The sequence below is a fragment of the Carassius gibelio genome, chromosome A11 (genome assembly GCF_023724105.1).
Source record: "Carassius gibelio isolate Cgi1373 ecotype wild population from Czech Republic chromosome A11, carGib1.2-hapl.c, whole genome shotgun sequence".
Classification (NCBI taxonomy): Eukaryota; Metazoa; Chordata; class Actinopteri; order Cypriniformes; family Cyprinidae; genus Carassius; species Carassius gibelio.
This window is the reverse complement of record NC_068381.1, coordinates 17,060,407-17,081,461: the sequence shown is the minus strand read 5'-3', so window position 1 is coordinate 17,081,461 and position 21,055 is coordinate 17,060,407. Positions and strand designations below refer to the sequence as shown.

The following is a 21,055-nucleotide window of genomic DNA, read 5'->3' as shown; positions in this document are numbered from 1 at the left end:
CATGGTTCATTTCCAGAGATACAGGGCTCTCGTTATGGTTCTTGGAGTAAACTGTTAAATTGTACACATTTTCAGTGGTCAAATACCATATGTTGGTCACATGCGTGTCTGAGTGCCACACATGTCATTTTTCTTCAGTCTGTATGCCTATAACTCAAGAAGTATTAAAGATATCTTAAGATTTTAGATTTTTTAGATGGTAAAATCTCAACAACCAATGGATAAAACCAACTTTTATTTTCTATAAATTTTTTATAGTTTTTCCAACCCTTTTAAAATCTGGGAAATTGTCGCAATAAACTCAAAACATTTGCAATACTCTGTTTACTCCGATGTACGTCACATTTTGGAAGGAATGATATGTCACAACTATATGCCATTTTTATTTTCTATACATTTTTTGTGTGGTTTGCAATTTTTGCAACCCTGTTACAAAAATGTGGTAAACTATAGGAAATCAAATAGAAGATGTTTGTAATAATAATAATAAAAAAGCTATGGCAGAATTTAAGCTGTCACACATAGGGGCTACATTATTTGGGACAAAATTATAATTTTTGACTGATTGAAACCTATTTCTCATAATTAAACTCAAAATACCTTGATAATGTTTTCTTATATGAAAAAATGTAATTTGGGTGAGACGTGTGAACATTTGTGAGCTCATAGGTCACCTCGTGTTATGACGCTTTCTGTGCAGCCGAGAAAAATCAACAGATGAACGGTTTCTCAAATGGGATCGAATGGCACTCTGTAAATTCATTTGCTGCTATTAGAGATTTCCTGCCATTGGGTCAGAGGATCACATAAATCAGATGTGAAATTTCAGGACAGCATGCTATTACCCAGCAGGTGACTTCTCCTTGACAGAAAGACTTGTCCCTTTCCTGTCCTGTTTATTTTCTGGTCTGCTGTTCTTAGGTTCAGTGCTTTCAGGATTTGATTGGGGTTTTCATCTTAAAGCTATAAAAGGATGCCATAAAGAGTCTTGGGAACTATCCAGGAGGCTCAGGCTCTGAATGGAGACCTTGGCTGTGCCGTGAAATTATTGCTGAAGTTGAAGAAGAGATCTTTTTATATATCCTACTGTGCAACAGAAGTGCTTGATAAACAGTTTCTGCATGGTGCACCTGCACCGCTTTTTGCGGAGGTGTTCTGTCCTAGATAACCTTCCCAGAATGCCAGAGTGATTAAGCATTACCAGACTGTCTCTTTGGCCTCTGGAGGTTTAATTCAGGAAAGATTGATGGAGCCAGAGTTTGCTATGGAGCTACAACACTGATGACACAGGTGTGTCCTTCAGCATTGTGTGGACAGGGCTGATATGAATCTGATCTCCAGTGAAATTACTCTCTGACTTTCTATTAGCATCAGGTCCTTACTCTCCGGCAGTGGGACTCTGGCTGGCAGGAGCAGATCAAGAGGGCACCGAAGAGTTAAATAAATGTTCCATAATTAGGGCTGTGCGTTATAAAAAAGAAAAAAAATGTGATTCCTTGTCATACCCATACAAGGTCATACCTTGTCAAAAAATGCAATATTCGAAATACGATAAGATATTACTTAAAGTGTGCAAAAATCTTTTTAAATTATATTTAAAAATATTTAAAAAGAATAAGTATATAACCAATTTGTTTCACATTCTTTCTCGGAACTTCTGAAAGTGACCAGCAGTGTTTTATCAGTACATTAAAATTTAATTAAATTGAATTTATGCATTTAGCAGACGCTTTTATCCAAAGCGATTAATTCAGGCTATCAATTTTTACATATCATGTGTTATAAAAAGTAAAAAAGTAATAAAAAGTAATGTCACAAATCAGAAAATATCATTGTCAAACATCAATGTGAACATAAAAAAAAAAAAAAAAGAAATTGCGTCTTTGCTTTCCATACACTTTAAGTAGTTCTTTATAAACCACAGCAACAACTATTGTCTGAGAAAGTTCAAATATGATTAAAGGGAAGTGAACAATCAGTAAAAAAAGAAAGAGGGGGGGGGGGTAATTAAGTTTAAACTGCATTGTGTTACTGTATGAATTCAATTTAGATTAATCTTTGTTATAGCTGTTTTGTTGTTTGATTAACATTTAACATAGTGACATATTCAGCAGCACGTATCTATTGGCTGCTGTCACTTTAAGACCGACTGCACAGATCCAGTGGTGTGATGATACACATCCGATTCCTTTCTCTGCTGTTTACATTCATTTAAAACATAACTGACTGCGTTTACGAGAATGATCGTCGAGACGGGTACTATTGACATTAATCTGTGTGTATGTGTCTGTTCATACATGAGGAGGAGATGTGAAAGACAAATCAGTTTGGTTTTCGCGCACCATCTGAATTCACGTCTGTGTGGTTTTGCACGTGTGCGGCAGAACTGTAGAGACGCTGTGCACGTTAGAGCTGTAATCGACCATAAAAGTTAGGACCTGACAGGACCCGAGTCCGACAAGTACATTTTGATTGACAGCTTTTTAAAGCCCGAACCTGTTTACAGCCCAACATTATTCAAATGTGCGCACACACACAGCTCTTTTGCCTTTTGTCAAGAATGAGTCATTTATACATGTTTTAACAATTTATTCATGACTAACATAGACTACCCTGCTAACAACATTACGTAACTGTTACGTAACTGCTACGTAATCTGGTGACCAAAGTTTCGTCGTGGCGACGTAACAACCGGAAAAGTGAAAGGTGCGTATACATCGCCACAACGTAACTTTGTGAGTAAGTAACTGCGACGTCGTGGCAACGTCGCGGATCGGTGGTCGTGTGCTGGTAATCAGTTGGTCATTTTTTTATAATTATTCTATGGGCGGACATGCAGCACTTGAACCTAATTTATGTCCTCATATGCCCAAACTAATTTAAAGGATGTTTCAGCAGCTGTGAATGATGAATACATACTCGAAATGAATTCAGTTAATTTATTAACAAGCAAATATGAACAGTAATACACCCAGATTATTAATAAAAACAGGATATACAGCGAAATATGAATGAAAGCATTCATCCCATACAGAAGCACATAGATTGAGATATATTAATAATAAATACATTTCCATATATTGAAATATCTATACCCTTCTGTAAGCATCCAGGGTCAAAACATTATGCACAACATGCAAGTCTTAGTAGGCACTCAGCACATTGCATTTAAATATTATCATTAACAATACACACATTCATCAACTAATCACAAGCTCCCACAATAATCTTCAGCTAATCACACCCTTAACCAAACCACTACAAATAATTAATTGCAAATAATATGCAATAGCTTATGAACAGATAGCAAATCAAGTTTAATGAATCTCACACCTATCATACAGCATTATGGCCAGTTCACACTGCCACAAAAATATATGTAAATATATATATGTTTAAGCAATTAACATTAAATTCTAAAATCTTAAGTAATTCTTACTTTCTCTATTCTTGCAATATTATAGTGTTCATGTCCCTGAGTAATATCTGCATCCACCGAAGTCTGAAGAGCTGAAGAACACAATATGCTAGTAGACAGCAATCCTCGTGAGAGAGAGGTCTGGTGTGGAGGGTGGATCTGGAACTGACTTCTCTTGATTATCTCTTTTCACAAACTGCCCTGAAATACAATTCAAACATTAACAATGATTGTTATAAATGTAATGTAAGGCTCTTAAATTCATAATGCTCATTTTGGAAATATAGTTAATATCACTAATATGCAGCATGCACGATACAAGGAAGTGGTCAGTAACTACACTTTGAGGTATGATATCTATATCAGTAAGGCTACCTTTAAGAAAAAATAAAATGAATAAATTAAGTTGTGTTATGCATTCAAATAGTTAGACATGCTAAAATACAGAATTTGTTAACAATAATAATAAAAAATAATATGCTGGGGAAAAAATTAGGGCCCTAAATATATATATATTTTTTTTTATGTTTAAAAAATTGATGTGAAAATGTATGTACTACGAAAAAGGAGTAGAGAAAAATGAAATATTTATTTTATCATTGAGGATTTCTTAAAAAAAAAAAAAAAAATCTTGTCTCGCTCTCATGAACCCAGTCTCGTGTTTCGTCTCGTCTTGTGGGATAAGTGTCTCATCACACCCCTAGTAGCCAGAGCAAGAGATACTTTAGATTTCTTTTGCATGTCTGACAGTCTAAAATTAAGCAGAAGTATTTCGAAAGAGTTAAACCTGTATCCTGTTTTCTGGGTAACATTGAGAATATCACTATATATTGTTGCAACACCTCCGCCACGACCAGTCTGACGGGGCTCATGCTTATAACAGTAGTTTGGTGGAGTTTAGACTAATGCTAAATCAAAAATGCCTGTTAAAATTAACACTGGAACAAACACAATCTTTATTGTAGTAGTACTTCTATTTGAGCGTGTAGAACAAAAGTCATCATAACAGTTATTTGAGAATTGGCTTACTAGTCATATGGAGCGAAGTGTCTTCGAGATGTTGTCCAACAGGAGATCTAAAAAGCCTAGGACGCTCCCAGAAAAGATTCCAATTATTAACAAAAAGCAGTTTCTGTTCTTTACACCATGACTATAACCATTCGTTTAAAGCAAAAAGTCTGCTGAACCTTTCATGTCCTCATCTATACGTTGGAAGTGGTCCTGACACGATGATCATCATGCAGGCGATATGCTGCGCACTGTCTTGATCAGGCTCCTGAAGTCCCTCTTCAGCGTCTCCGTCCGCTCCGATGCCCCCCTCACTCTTCAGGATCACGGGAATCTGTGCAGAAATATAAAGAACATGAGCACCAGGGAAGCAGTGAGTGTGGACTTTACCTTCAGCTAACATAGCGCAAACGTGCCAGACGATGGAGTCTCCGATGATCACAGCATTGTGTTCTGTCTCGCGAAGGAGCGAATCGGGTTCTGGTGGAGATCCTGAATACCGGAGGCGGCGGATGGAGAGAGGTCGTCGCCCAGGGCCTGGTTCATTTCTTACACTGTGAAATAGGGTGAAGGACATCTGGGAATATCGCATCCTGGGTACACCGGGCCTTTGCAGAGAACCACACAGAGTAGAGGTGGTAGGAGGGTTAGCTGTATACTTACCCTGGACTTATGAGCATCAACCCCTGAATATTTCCAGCACAGCTCTCCACTTGCTCAGCTGGGCCTGCTTCTCCACAATATCATGGATCTGTATCTTCACGGCCTCCAGCTCCTTATTAGAAATAAACAAACTAGAGAATAGGGGAAATGCAGAAAAGAAAAATAGCAATATGGAAAACATACAAAAATCTTTAGATACCAGAATTCACATGTTTAGATTTTACAGATGCATGATGATATATTGTAAAAAATAAATATGAAGTTATTTAATAAGCTTTGTAGCATCACCTGTGTTTTCAATCTCTGTCAGCAGCTCCCGTTAGACATTTTCTTGGAACTTCCCCTCTGTTTTAGAGGGTTTTTAAGACACTCCTGAAATCACTGTACAATTTTTTTATCAATATTTGTTTACAATGATAAATCAGAACAAGCTTGAAACAGTGGTTTGAAATAGTTTCAGCCCATTTTAGACCGCGAGTGACGTCACTGATAGACTCTACAGTGTAGACTTTTAGGTTAAATTAATTAGCTTAACTTTACTTCATTTATCTATTGACAAATTACCATCAAAAACATTTACAAAACGATCAAAACCGATCCTTTACGCATAAGATGTAATTAAAAGGCCAAACTTTCATTAATAAGGGCTCAAATCTAATATGCTATAACGTTAATTATGTTTCTGTGTTAGCGTAATACTTGATAGCAGACATTTCAGGAAAAATACCATAATCACAGAGGTATAAATATTAACAAAAAGTACTTAAAGTAGACTGTGGATGATATTAACGTGTTACTTAACAAATCTGTCGCAGTTGTTGGCCTTTTCTTTGGTATAACTGACGAGAAACAGAGAAAATGTCAGACGAGTCCTCTCCTCTCCAGCAGCTGATGTGTACGCGGTTGCCATGGTAACTCAACGGCTAGAAGGCTAATAAAAACAATAAAATAATAAAAAAAGGTTTTAGCGACGTTAGACTTTTGTTTTTACTTTGTTTTATACATTTTATCAACCAACTTATTTATTATAAATTGTATAACTCACCTCAGACCCGGTGCGTCAGTTGTGGAAGCGCGCGCCTGTATGTCACGTCACTATATATTAAAAGCATGTCCATATTCTGACTTGGTGAACAGAAACATATTTTATCTTTAAGGAACGTTTAATCTTGAGTCTGAAGTTTAATTACACTATACTCAGAGAGCATATAAAGAACGTAAAAAAAATATATGGTAATGATATTACGTGCATACGACGTTGTAGTTACGATGCCAGTAAGTCATGAAGTTACCAATATATTACCAATAGAGGACCTATCTGGGACGTTCTTGGTAATCTGGTCACGTTGGTAGCTGTAACGTCGTGTGTTAGCAGGGTAGGCCACTTGGAAGTTGGAATAAAGAAATAAAATAAGTCCTCTGTGACATCGTAACATCTCAGCATTCTAGACATGTAAATAGACCAACGCACCAATAAAAACGAGTCTTTTTTTAAACTAATTAAATTAATTTAATTATTTGGCAATAACGAAATTAAGATAAAGGCTCCGCTGGATTTGCTTCACCACTAGCAGCTGACATTTAATAAAATAATAATGCCAACATTAGCGTAAATACTCTGTCCACATTATGCATTTAAGACTCAATGAATATTTAGTTATCATTAAAAAAAAACTTTACTCACAGAGCCTACATGTTTTTGTGGAGAAAATGTTTAAATCCAATGTAGATGGCTTCAGCGCGTTCCTGCGCTCATTGATGGTGCGTCATTATTCACTCTTTATTCTCATTATAAACATGCTCAAAACTTTTCCACACCTCAGACTTTGCTTTAGTTGATGGTGCAACCAAAACGTAATCGCCAGAGGCAAGCCTCCGTTACACCTACTCAGCATACATTTTTGCATCTTTCTCGCGCTTACCTCGTAAACTGGAGCGCAAGCCCGAGCCCGGCCCAAGCCCGCGTAAGATGATATAAATTAAGCCCGAACCCATCGATCCCATCGGGTTTGGGCAAAGATCTTCAGCTCTACTGCACAAGCTTCAGGTGTGTGTCAGACAGCAAGACGAGACAGCATAGATTTGTTTTCTGCAACTTATCGCACTTAATAACTATTTTTAACGTCAAGCAATTCTCTGTTATATGTGTCGAACAAAAACTTTGACATTTCGCAACGTTTTGATCTAATTATCTTCTTATTAAAATGATTCAGAAATCGCACGCCATTGCGATATGCATATCACAATATTTACATTTGCGATATTTCGATATTTTTGATATATCATGCAGCCCTACATACATTGGGATCCAACATTGGATCCCATTGACTTTTATTGTATGGACAAAAACAATATCTTATTTTGTATCCCATGAGAGAAAGTCTTATAGGCCTAGTCTTGGAGTGCCGTAAGGACACGTAAATTATTGATTTATTTGTATTTTTGATTGAACTGCCTCTTTAAAGATTTCTTTACTTTTCTTTTTTTTTCAATACAACTTCTTACAAGTTGTATTGTGACCAAGGCTGTTTTCATGTCTTGGACACTGGAAACCATTTATTTTCTTTATTTTCTTTTTAGAAATAAAATAGTGAAGGAAAATTTAGGTGTGATTCTGGTTAGTAAATAAATTGAACTATTTACAAATAATATTTTAAATGCATGCACTTTTATTTGTATGCTTAACATATAAAAAAGGCAAAACGTTTCTAGTCTCATCACATGAATCATGTATATGATACCATATTTTCAATGCAAAATGGCAAAATGTGAGGAAAAAAGGTCCCCTTCAATGGTGGTTATGGCCCTGATTGTGACATGCTGTGACAAAACCATGTGAAATTTAGCTTGCACACATGTAGAAGGGCTGCACGTTTGATTGAATGTGATTGTGTATCTTGTCAGTAAAGCCGGTTCTGTAATCAGTAGTAAATCTCCATCACCTGCTTTAACATGGAGCAGCGTTTACTACACCGAGCCATAGTTCACTGACAAGATGCACAGAAAAATTGCAGACGACATAATCGTACGGTTATGAAATCTTTTGCAATAATGACAGCCATACATATACACACATACATATACATATGCAAATATTTTTTTAATGTATACATGTATGTGTATTTATATATACAATAAATCTACACAGTCCAGGCCGGGCCGTGCCCCTTCATAATCAGATCTGGCTGGACCTTGCATTGGGTGCTTCTCATTCCCATCACAAGCGCTGCTCAGCACACCTCTGATACAAAATCAACCTACATCAGCCCAAGAGTAATGTGTCTGATGGCATCCTAATGGAGAATTAAATAATGCAGAGTATGTTATGAATATATATATATATTTTTTTTTTTCTCTGAAGGGAGCAGCCAATATTCAGCTTGAAGGCACACGTCTTCCAGATTGACCCGGCCACTAAACGAAATTGGATTCCAGCCAGCAAACACGCCGTCACCGTCTCCTTCTTCTTTGATGCCGGCAGGAGCGTGTATCGCATCATCAGTGTAGGGGGCACTAAGGTGAGGGACAACGAATGCTATTTTTTGTTATTTGTGCCGTGATACTATTAAAAGGTGGTATTTTTTGTGTTTTGCTCTAATGCAGGCGATTATCAACAGCACCATTACACCTAATATGACCTTCACGAAAACGTCACAGAAGTTTGGCCAGTGGGCGGACAGCAGGGCCAACACAGTGTATGGCCTCGGGTTTGCCACCGAGCAGCAGCTTCAGCAGGTAAATACATATTACAGCACGGTTTTATTAAAGAGATAGTTCACCCAAAAATAAAAACTTTTATCATTTACTTACCCTCATGTTGTTTACGACCTCTGTGAGTTTCTATCTTTTGTTGTATTATATATATTATGTATATATATTATGTAATATATATATTAAAATACGTATATATATATATATATATATATATATATATATTATGTGAAAAATGTTGGTAACCAAACAGTAAGAAGGTAGCCATTGACTTCCATAGTATGGAAGAAAATACTGTGGAAGTCAGTGGCTACCGTCATCTGTTTGTTTCCAACATTCTTCAAAATATCTTGGTTTGTGTTCAGAAAAAGAAAGAAATGCATGCAGCTTTGGAATTTAAGCTTTAATGTAAGTTGTGGGTTGAGCAAATCAATGTAAATTGTAAAATAAATGGTAAAACAAACTAAAAAGTGGATTGATATTTATGGATTTAATGACTTTTTTTTGCTAAGGAGCATATGTGCTTCAAGTTGAAAAATGTGAGTGCCTTCAAAAACTTTAGGGACGCAATGAAAATGTTTAAAATAATGAGTGTCTTTGATAAAAGGGAAACAAGTAGACTTTTACAGTAAAAATTATTGAATTTATTAGAATACTAAAAGCACACACATTTGTAAAAATTACTAACAAAAGCATCAATTCTGTTTTTATTTATTTTGGGTCAGTGCAGCTGCCGCTGACCTTTGGGGGTCAAATTGACCCGCAAACATCATAACCGTAATAAACATTTTACATGCACATTCCATAACTCCTCACAGTATCAAAACCTAAATCTAAAATGAGAAATTGTCCTGAGAAATTAGAAATATTCTAGGTTAACCAGTATTTACGACAACTCAAATTGACCCATAACAGGTTTAATGTGTATGTATTGATTATGTAATAACAAGTGACATTTTAAAAGAGATTTTCTGTTAAATTTACACTGGCATGGCATGTAGTTTCTATATAAAACAATGGTTAACAATGACCTTTAGCTGCATCTTTATTCACAATATATCATGGCCTCTTGCATGTTAAAAAGATTTGTTGAAGCTTCTATGAAGGTTTTAGTTATGTCTCTGTAATTGTCTGTGCAGTTCTCAGAGCAGTTTAAAGAGTTTAAGGAGGCGGCACGACTCGTCCGGGATAAATCACAGGAGAAGTTTGAGCTGTTGAGTCCTGGCCTAAATATCTCTTCTCCACAGGTAAACACAGTATTTCAACTCCTATTTCAACTTCCGCTAAACATTTTCGAATCGTGACTGAAAACAACACACTAGCGTTATGTAATGATTCAAATTTAGACATTTATCAACTCATGTCATACTTTGTATGCCTGAGCATTTCATTCCGTCTCTATTAACCGCTCTAACAATAGCACAGAGGATCATCAGGCCTAACACATGTTACAATGTATCAGTTTTAATGCCAGTCCCACAAGAGAAGTGCTCCACTGTGTATATTGTCTCTCTGAATTCTTTGGAAGTGTGTGTGAGTCACGAAGCATGTCCTCGCATGCCAGGAGGTGACACAGATACACTGGTTAGAGCCTGTGTAGAGTTATGTAACTCTATGCGGTCAACCGGGGAACACAAAAGACTTGTTTATTTTACTTTACAGTTGGCTAACCTTTTTCATTCACCATTGGTGACACACTCATCCCTTAATTATCATGCCCATTACAGCAGCCTGAGAGTATTCCAGAGTCTACGTCCACATCAGATTAGGACACTGCTTTATATAATAATGTATTCTTTGATTAAACCCATCATTCCAGTTGGACTTGTTTGCCATGAGCTGTGCTGCGTATATATTTAGTCAAAAACATCTCCGTGTGATGTTTCCCCAACAAATCAATAGAAATAAATCAGAAACTGTTACATTTCTATTACATTTAAATTGTATATATTTATGCTGATTTAAATTGAATAGAATTGAGTTGAAGTATTTTTCAACAGTAAAAAAAAAAAAAAAAAGCAATGATTTCAAGACACTTCAAGAAACCTGCAACGCTACAGTTTTAGGCACTTGTGTAAAAATGCTGTAAAGTGAGGATGCCATCAAAAATAATGCCTAAATGAATTAACTTCCATTAACTTAACTAAATTAAGTCAACATTTGGTATGATTACACTGTGTTAAAAAAAGATTTTGTCCTCGGTGCACTTGCTCATTGTTTTTCAGGTAGCTTTGCAGGAATGTTTCTTGAAGTGTCTTGGAGACGTTGTCACAGTTCTTCTGGATTGAGTCATGTTATTCCAGACGGACTGATGATGGTGAGATCAGATCTCTGTGTGGAGCACTGACTGCTGTCAGACTCCATGTGCAAATCAAAATGTCACTGGATTATTACAATTAATGGCAAAATTAATGTTTGGAAATGCAAAATGATATTTCCTGCTGACACACTAAAGCAAAACATAGAAATAACTGACTTAAAACCATTTTTTGTTGGCGAAAATACTAGTGGCCTAAGACTTCTGCACAGTACTTTGTATATGTGTGTATGTGTATGTATATATATATATATATATATATATATATATATATATATATATATATATATATATATATATATATATATATATATATATATATATACAGTATATATTAGGGTAATGAGAAGCTCAAGTGAGAACATTTGGGGTTTTGAGAAAACTAAAACCCTAAACACTGATATGCATCGCATTCAGCATGTTAATAAATGTTGATATCCAAAATCTGTCTTGTCAAAGTGAAGCCACACATCACTACATGACTTCGATGCCATTCTCTCTCTTCTCACGTCTTTTGACGCATGCAGTGACAAGCTAAACAATCAGAGCTCAGGGCACCATCCGAAGTGCTGCTATGACCAATAAGAAGGAAAAAAAAATTGTTTTTAAATAATAAATGAAATAATAAAAGTTTACATGATCGATCGTCGAGTACTCGATCACTGTTGCACATCTCTAGTCTGGAAGCTATATGGGATTGAGTGTTATGAGGAAAAATAAGCTTAATTTTCATTAAAATAATCTTACAATCCAAAATGTTTGAACCTTGTGCATACTTAGAGACAATTTGTGTCTTAAAAAAAAATACATACATCTAATTTATTTATTTATTGATTGATTGATAGTTTTGGCTATATTAATGAAAAAAATTAATTTATTTTGCCATAAATGTGTATTTATTTTATGGAATTTTACAATTTGTTATAATAAATAGTTACACTCAGTACTTTCAGGCAAAAAATGTAGCATAAAATCATGCATTTTTTGTTCGATTCTGTCAGAAATGCTTTAATAATATATAAAAAAAAGAATTCTACATTTGTGAATTCTACAAATAGTTTTTTTTTTTTTTTTTTTTTTTTTATTAAAACAACAACAGGGGCAAACTGGCATTTAAAGGGATAGTTCATCCACTGGAACGCCACTCTCTCGTGAACACAAATGTAATTTTTTATTTTTTTGACTCTATTTAGTTGACAGGGACATTGTTCATTAAAAAAAATTATTAATGTAAGTGTACCAGAATTAGCCAAAGGCTATTGTACATCCGCAGTCCCTGGACAAGATGTTACAAGTCACCCTGCTCTACCTGCCGCCATCTTTCTTTGTTGAGAAGATCTCCTTTGTATGACTTTACGGTTTATAAAGTTTAAAATATGGATATTTTTCTTACACAAATTAATTTATTCACTTCAGAAGGCCTTTATTAACCCCCCGGAGCCGTGTGGAGCACTTTTTTTATGATGGATGGAAGTACTTTTTTTTTTGCTTCAGAATCTTAACATCCATTGACTGCTATTATAAAGCTCGGAAGAGACAGGACAGTTTTTAATATAACACTGATTGTATTCGTCTGAAAGAAGAAAGTCATATACACTTAGGATGGCTTGAGGGGGATTTTATCATGGGGTAGTTTTCATATTTGGGTGAAATATCCCTTTAAAGGATTAATATCCTGAAAATGAATACATTTTGGTAGTTATGACGAGGACTGATGTTGGTAAAGAGATCTATGTCAGTGAAAGTGGAAAAAATATTAATAAGGTATATTTTTATGACCGTTTTTTTTTTCTTTTTTTACATGGAAATGTTTTGTTCTCTAAGGACACATAAGGTTTAAAGGGGTATCTTACTGCCAGCAAGATGGTGTTTAATTAAAAGAAAAAGAAAAACACAGAAAAATAATACACATTGCTCATTTACTTCTGCTACCAACACTGTAACAAAACAAGGTTGGTTGAAACTTAGTGTTTAATAGTACTGTAAAAGGCTTTGTGTTGTGTGGCCATATACAGTATTCTGTAGTGGTTTAATGGCCATGACAGGCTTTTCGTCCCATGAGCTCTTAGTGTTCAAACATGCCACAGACTGAGAGCAATTCATTATTTAATCAAACCTGAGTGTTCAGAGTTCAAAACCGCAACCGTGTGCGCTGAATAATGCTGCCATTATTAATTGATAAAGTGTGTTGGGGTTTTTTCGTGAATCTAGGGGCGATGGGGGAAGAATGGATGTGTATAAAAAGTCAAACAGAGAGATGTGCTCTTTGGTCTCTTAATCTATATGTGTGAGAGCTTTCTGTCCAAATCCTGTATTATTTTTATATAAAAGCTATTTTAATAGCAAAACATCAATGCATGTCTCCTGTACATCAAATAATGTTTTAGTCGGTCCGTTTTGTCACAAGTCTGAATCTTTCGCAAGAAAGTGTGTGTACTTGCCTGTGCAACACTTGCCACGCTGATGTTTTTGGTCAAGTTCTTTAGGTATGAGTGACAGTAATGGTAATTCATGAAATGCTTGTGTCTTCTTTCTTTTTATGTCTCTTTTGTGGTGATGGGATTGTCTCTCTCTCTCAGCTGTCTCAGGTAAGCTGTCAAACTGCCATCTACATCTGTTTCTACATACAGTGTCACACCTGTGTCTCCTGTGCAGCTGACACCATTCGCTATTGTCACAGAGTTACTCAAATCCCTCAGGAAGGACTTCATATGAAACACTGTCATTTCATGATGACTTTTGTCCTAGTTTGTATAGAGGCCATTTATACAAACCTTATGGAATCAGAATTGGGAGTTTTGTGGCTTCATGGCAAAAAACTGCAAGGCGCAATGGTCAAAGATGTCCATCTAGGGCATATTTACATAGAAAAGCTAAATTATAAAGCCACAGAGCTTTGTAAACGGCAAAAATATAAGAAAATATGAAAAATGAATAAATACTATAATAGTATTAAAAAATGATACAAAAAAAGTGCTGGGCAATGATTAATCGCGATTAATCAGATCCAAAATAAATAATTTTGTTTATATTGTATGTGTGTGTGTGTACTGTGTATATTTATTATGTATATATAAATACACACATGCATTATACATTTTACTAATATTTAAATTTATTTACATAAATATATTTAATGTAGAAACATAACATATTTTTCTTAAGTATATAAATGCATGTGTGTTAGTTTATTTATATATCCATAATACAATGTAGACTCACATATACTATATATAAAAAAAAAAAAAATATTTGGATGTGATTTAATCAGGGTTAATCGTTGCCCAGCACAAAAAAAAAAAAAAACTTTTCCCTCTAATTACTTCTCCATCTAACTAACTGATTGGAAAAACTATTGGGTTTCAATAAAAAGCTTATACTAAAATTCAAACAAATCTGTAAATTTAAAACTATTTTAAATCATTGAAAATAAATAAGATGAGTACTTTGGCGCTCCAGCTAATAATATTACAATAAAAAACAGTACTAAAATAGCACTACTCCCACTAATATCTCCTCCACTAACTAGACTGATTTAATCTACAATAATAATAAAAAAAAAAAGACGAGCCCTTCGTCATGTCCAACTTCCTGTTTCAGTAGCGCTAATCAAACATGAGTCTCGAACGATATTTGGGGGAAGATTGAGGTGTTTTAATCTGAGCTCTTTCTAATAGTGTTGCTAAACTCCAGTATCTTTTTTCCATGGTTTGACATGGGCTCACGATAAGAGTGGAATATTCTGGAAATCTGTAATGCCTCATTAAAAATGTAGAAATCTGCAAGATGCATTATTGAAGGGATGGAGCTCCCGAGCCGTTGACTCTGCAGTGGAGATGTTGTGTCTTTGATTCCTCTCTAAATATATTAAACACACGGAAAGCTCCATCTCAAGTTCCCTACGTCTGCCACGAACCGCTATAGAGAAGACACACAAGTCATCGGCCTGAGTGGTTGGGTTAGAAACAGACCGTCCTCCTCTGGGGAACGCTGATCTTGAGATTAATGAATTATACAAGCTTTTCTGAGAGCAAGTGTGTATTGCTGCACAGAAACACTGTGTATGTTTGAAATGCCAAGGCTGCATTTGCTGCTATACAGTCTACGCAGAAGAGCCGAGTTTCTGAAGTACTGTTCTGGTTTTCCCAAGTCTACACGAACAGCAGGCTGAAGTAAACCGGTGTCCTTTCAAATCTCAGTCACAGAACAGCACCATATGTTGCCTCATGCCCTGTTTAGTCACATGTGCACACTGCTCAAGTGTTTCTTCATCAAACAAACAGACTGCGAATGTGTTTTTCTTTTATAAAGAAGTTATTTTTTGTCAAACCATGGGATAGAAAATGTGTGCGCACTGGGACTGTCTTTCATTTTAAATGTGGACATTTCCTGTAAACACCAAATCAGTGGCGCCATTTAAGAATAGAGATTTCATGAATATTGCATAAACATGAAATTATGAAAACTGGTTGTAATTAATGTTATGGTGGAGATGTATACTGAAAGTCGTGGTGATAATTTTTTATGTTGTTGAAACAAGTCTCTTATGCTCACCAAGGCTGCATTCATTTAATCAAAATACAGTAAAAACTGTAATATTCTGAAAATATTCTGAACAGTTTTCTATGTGAAAATATTATAAAATGTAATTTATTCCTGTGATGCAAAGCTGAATTTTCAGCATCATTGTTCCAGTCTCCAGTGTCACATGATCCTTCAGAAATCATTAAATATGCTGATTTAAATATGCTGATTTAATGCTCAATTATTATTGGTGCTCAGTTATTAATAGTGTTTCTTATTATTATCAATGCCAAATAGAATCTTTTGCAACATTTTAAATGTTTTACTGTCACTTTCGATCAATTTAATGCATATTTGCTCAATAAAAACATTAGTATCTATTAAAAACATCATATCATGGATTCATCATAACTATTTAGCAGCAACATAGATAATAAAAAGAAATGTTTTTTGAGCAGCAAAATAAGAATGAATCCTGTGACACTGAAGACTGGAGTAATGATGCTGAAAATTCAATTTTGCATCACAGGAATAAATTACACTTTAAGATAATATCTTAAATTGCAATAGAAAATAGTTAATTTCAACTGTAATATTATTTTACAATATTAGAGTTTTTACTATATTTTTGAGCACACAAATGCAGACTTTAAAAACATGCAAAAATCGTAATATCGTCTTTGATGTGTTTATAATCCAGGGGCTGTGTGAGGACCGTCAGTCTCCTCCATTGCTTGGAGTCAATGGCTCCAGTGAGGACAAGTTGTTTCGCAGCAAGAGTGCTGATATGGAGGAATCCACGGAGAAAGAGCAGATGAGGAAGATGCTTTCTGAAGGGTAAAACATTCAGATCTCCCTGATACCCATCACATCTCATCATCACGTTTCCCTAAACGATAATTCATTACTTGGAGACAAACAGTTTAAAATTGTAATTATTTGATGCATTTCATCAGTGGCTCGCTCAGATGCACGTGAATCGAATCAATCCGCCTGACGTACTTTTCCTCCTCAGTAGTTTTCTGGGGTAATTGGCAGTGAGTTTAACGTCAAAAGTTTTGCGGATTCAAGCATGAATTACTTCACCATACAAGCGCATCCTGAAAACATCACAAAGAGACAGTGTTTAGGAAGTCATTCTGCAAATGGCTTACTTACAAAATTAGAAGAGATTAAAGAAGCTGTTAAAACATGCTTAGTCTTTAAATCTGAAACCAACGGACATCAGTGATCTTTAGCCCACCGTCTGTTATTGATTTACTTGTTCTATAATATAAAGAAATTAAATTTCAAAACAGCGTTTAACATCTGCTGCCGTTGGAGTAAAATTCTTCAGTTATATTTGTCTTTTCCTCAGCTTCCAGAAGGAAGGACCTGAGTGTAATTGAAACCCAGATGTTGGTTTGTTCACAGGTCGATATGTGAGAGAAACTCAGATGCTGAGCTGTTTTCTCTTCGGGACAGCAACACTAAGCTGGTAGCCGCTCTTCATGAAGCTAACAGCAGCATTGACCAATGGAAAAAACTATTAGCTGAGTATCAGGAAGAAACAGATCGCCTACGAGAGCAGGTGAGGAAAAAAACACTCTGCAGCGTCTTAGAATTAGAGTAGTGATGCCATAGAAGGATTTTAGGTTTGCCAAAATACAATTCATTGAATATTTAAAAGAACCATTTTGTTCTTATTGTAAAGAATCTGAAGAACCTTTATTTTGATATTTTGCTTCTATAACTTGTCTTTCTTCAGAAAGCATCCAAAAACACATTTAAGGGTTTTATTTATTATGCTTTATCTATTTGCACCTGTAGATTTCAGTTACAGTTCAGTTTGAGCCAGAAATCTCCACTCCAGTAGCACTTACATACTCTAAACATTCAAGTTTTTTTCTATTTAGATTCTAAAAGTTAAATGTAAAGACAAGTAAAAAAAAAAAATAGATTTAAGTTAAATATTTAACAGCATGTGTTATGCATGTGAACTACTTTTTGTGTGTGTGTATGTTATGCCTAAAACGTCATGATGAAAATTATTTTTTTATTTTGTTTTTGGCCGTTTACAAAATTTTCTAATTTATGGAGTGATTAAAAGAGATATCTTAAAAATTCCAAAATTAGATGGAATCAAAATAAAGCAAGAATTTTGAACCGTAGGTTTATCCCAATGCTCACATTTTTTGTTCTGGAAATGTATGCACATTACTGCATATTTAATCAATTAATCCCTAATTTGCATTAAACATAATATTTCAGAAAACTTTTACAATGTAAGTGTTCCGTGTGTGTCAGTGGTGGAACAATGCATTTGCAGCCCAAAAGGTTGTGGGTTCAATTCCCAGGGAACACATGTTAAAAAAATGTTAGCCTGAATATACTGTAAGTCGTTTGGATAAAAGCATCTGCTAAATGCATAAATTGAATTTATTTAATATAAAACAATTGGGATTAAGCAACTGTGATGGTTAAATGTGTGTTTTTTTTGTGTGTGTGTTTTTTACCCCATTCACCTAAAGGGTCTTGCCTTAAATGAATGTTGGGTCATCATTTACTCACCCTTATGCTGTCCAAACCTGTATGAGTCTCCATCTTCAGCAAAACTCAAAAGCAGATATTGTTTTTGTCATTGGAGACCCACCCCAATAAAAACAACAACAACAACAACTGTAACATTTTTCAAATTATCCTCTTGTGTGTTCTTAAGTCGATTTAGAATGGCATTGTTATAATTTAAATGTTCACAAGCAACCGGGACATGATAGAAGTGGCTCCAGATGAAACCATTTTTCCACACTACTGCTTTTTTGTGGACCACATTAGGATAACATCCACATCTTAGATGTTGTCATGTGTTAACAATTTGTTTTAGCAGTTGCTCAAGCAAACAGAATATTTTCCCTTCGGCACTCTTCATTGTTTTTACATAATCATACAATGAAGGATTCCACAACACTTTGAAGGTCTACTGAAGCAAGCATCATCCAGGTGACGTATGTAGTTCAGGTCTTCAGAGAGCGTGCAGAGGGATATTTATAGGAAAAGACAATATGCCTTCATTGTCTGGAACAGAGGGAAGACAAATGACCATAGGCAAAATGAGACCAAGTTTCTCCCTAACACAAAACTGAGAAAATGGAGTTGTGACCATGCTAAAAGCTCAAGTGCAGTACTTTCTTCAGTAAACGGCATCTGAAGAAGTGACGCTAAATGACAGAAACCATTACTGTATGAAAGTAAAAGAATAGGAAACAGGATAGTGGGTTATTTTGCTTTGTGTTGTGTTTTATGTTTTGTTTTCCTAAAGTCTGAGATTACATGAGGTCCTTTTGTACAGATGGCATGTTCTAAAAGAGGACAAGTTTCCGGCTTCACTACCATTCAGACGTTCTTGTTTTCTTCTCTGTGCTTTGCTCCTTATTCCTGTACTTTTCTCTTGATTTTTCGAAGATTTTAACTTCAGCAGATCAGCACAGTGCTCATCACAAACACTAAAACTAAAAACTCTTTGGGACTGGAGTAATACTAAGACTTTGCCTCTCACTGCCAGCAGCTTACATTCCGGAGATGGGAAGCCACAGCTGCCCACATTCATACAGAAGAAAGAGAAAATTCCTCCTGTCGAATTTACTTGTTGCATGAACTACTACAAACGTTTACAAGTTACTTAACCAAAGTTACTTGCTGGACTTCCAAAACAGGCGTAACACTTAGCAGACCGTCGTAATGGACCCTCTCAGCATACAGCTGGTGAGTCCTGTGAATCTACTGAGTCTCAACAGTTTATACCAAGTGTAGAGGAACAAGCTGAAACTGATTGTCACACTTCTCGATGACATAACCAGGGTGCGAGACCCAAAGGAACACAAGACAACAGATTGTGACAAGTTTCTCGTATTGCTGCCATAGCTTCCTCTACTCCAGATTCGGCTATGATAAGGCTCGTGAATACTGGTATTCTACCACCCCCTATACATCTTGAGAACGGATTCGAAGTATTAACGAATGTGGGTGAAGAATCCCAAAATGTGATTAAACATGGATCGGATCAGCCAGCAGCTAACACCGCTAGTAACAGGCGCTCAAGGACGTGCAGACAGTGGCATTCAGCTCAGAGCGCAGCTGAGCCCAGGACTCTGATAGTGGGTGACTCTATTATCAGAAACATTAGTAACAGGACTACAACAACATGCTGCCTTCCCCAAGCAACGGTCTCTGATGTGAACAAGGAACTTCGGAACATTCTGATGAAGCACAAGACTGCAAATCGAATCATCATCCATGTTGGGAAGAATGATCCCTTACGAAAGGAAAATATATTTACCAATATATTTCTTAAAATATATTGTGATATATTGTAATATATTATTTTCCCTTTTTATTTTCTAATATTTTATATTTTTCAATACATTTAATAATATATTGATGATACATATATTATATAATATATTGCAAAATATACAAATGATTGCCGCTTTCAATATATTGCAATATATTGGAAAAAATAAATATATATAAGAATATATGCCTAATATATTACATGATATTTTCCAATATACTGCAATGTATTTTTGTTTCATAAGGGATATACGGAAAAAGCAGTCAGAACTCCTTAAGAAGGACTTCAGTGAACTCTTTGAAACACTTCGAAGACTCAAAGTTCAGTCGTTCATCAGTGGACCACTCCCAGCAAGGGGAACAAATATGTTTTCACGGATGCTTGGGCTGAACACATGATTACAAAAATCTTGCAATATAAAAGTGACAACAACTTCAATCTTTTCTGGGGCCATAGACAACTGTTTAAACCGAATGGCCTCCACCCAAACAAACTTGAGCTAGAGTGCTTAATGACCATCTACTTATCTACTTTTCCCTCCGTCATCCTTCAGCAGAGTGTGTCAATCCATTCAGCACACACACACACACACCGGGCCGGGTGATCATGTGGTTGACATATCCCACAAGGACACTGATAACACCACACAGCCACAACAAGCACTGCTCATGTACATCACTGCTGTGGGCCTTGTCCACAGAGCTCATCACAGACACAATGTGAGGTTGTCATCAGAGAAGTTGTGGGTTCGAGTCCATGACTCGAGTTCCAAAACCATGACTTAGGTGCCCTTGAGCAAGGCACTGAACCCCCAACTGCTCCCCGGGCGCCACAGCATAAATGGCTGCCCAATGCTCCAGGTGTGTGTTCACAGTTTTTGTGTGTGTTCACTGCTGCTGTGTGTGCACTTTGGATGGGTTAAAAGCAGAGCACGAATTCTGAGTATGGGTCACCATACTTGGCTGTATGTCACGTCACTTTCACTTTTACTTCACTTCACAAGCACTGCTCATGTACATCACTGCCGTGGGCCGTCAACTGAACTCATCACAGACAGAATGTGACATATCAGTACAGCTCCAAG

General features: G+C 35.9%; 1 protein-coding gene across 1 annotated transcript in view; it reads left to right on the top strand.

The window, feature by feature from the left end:
• The window catches only part of LOC128022511 (homer protein homolog 3), a 30,026-nt gene that overhangs the window by 1,228 nt on the left and 7,743 nt on the right, over positions 1-21,055 (top strand). Inside the window, exons 2-6 of the mRNA XM_052610151.1 lie at positions 8,451-8,607; positions 8,693-8,824; positions 9,940-10,047; positions 16,342-16,478; positions 17,055-17,211. Coding sequence (XP_052466111.1) covers positions 8,451-8,607; positions 8,693-8,824; positions 9,940-10,047; positions 16,342-16,478; positions 17,055-17,211 — 691 coding nt within the window. The remainder of the gene's footprint in view (positions 1-8,450; positions 8,608-8,692; positions 8,825-9,939; positions 10,048-16,341; positions 16,479-17,054; positions 17,212-21,055) is intronic.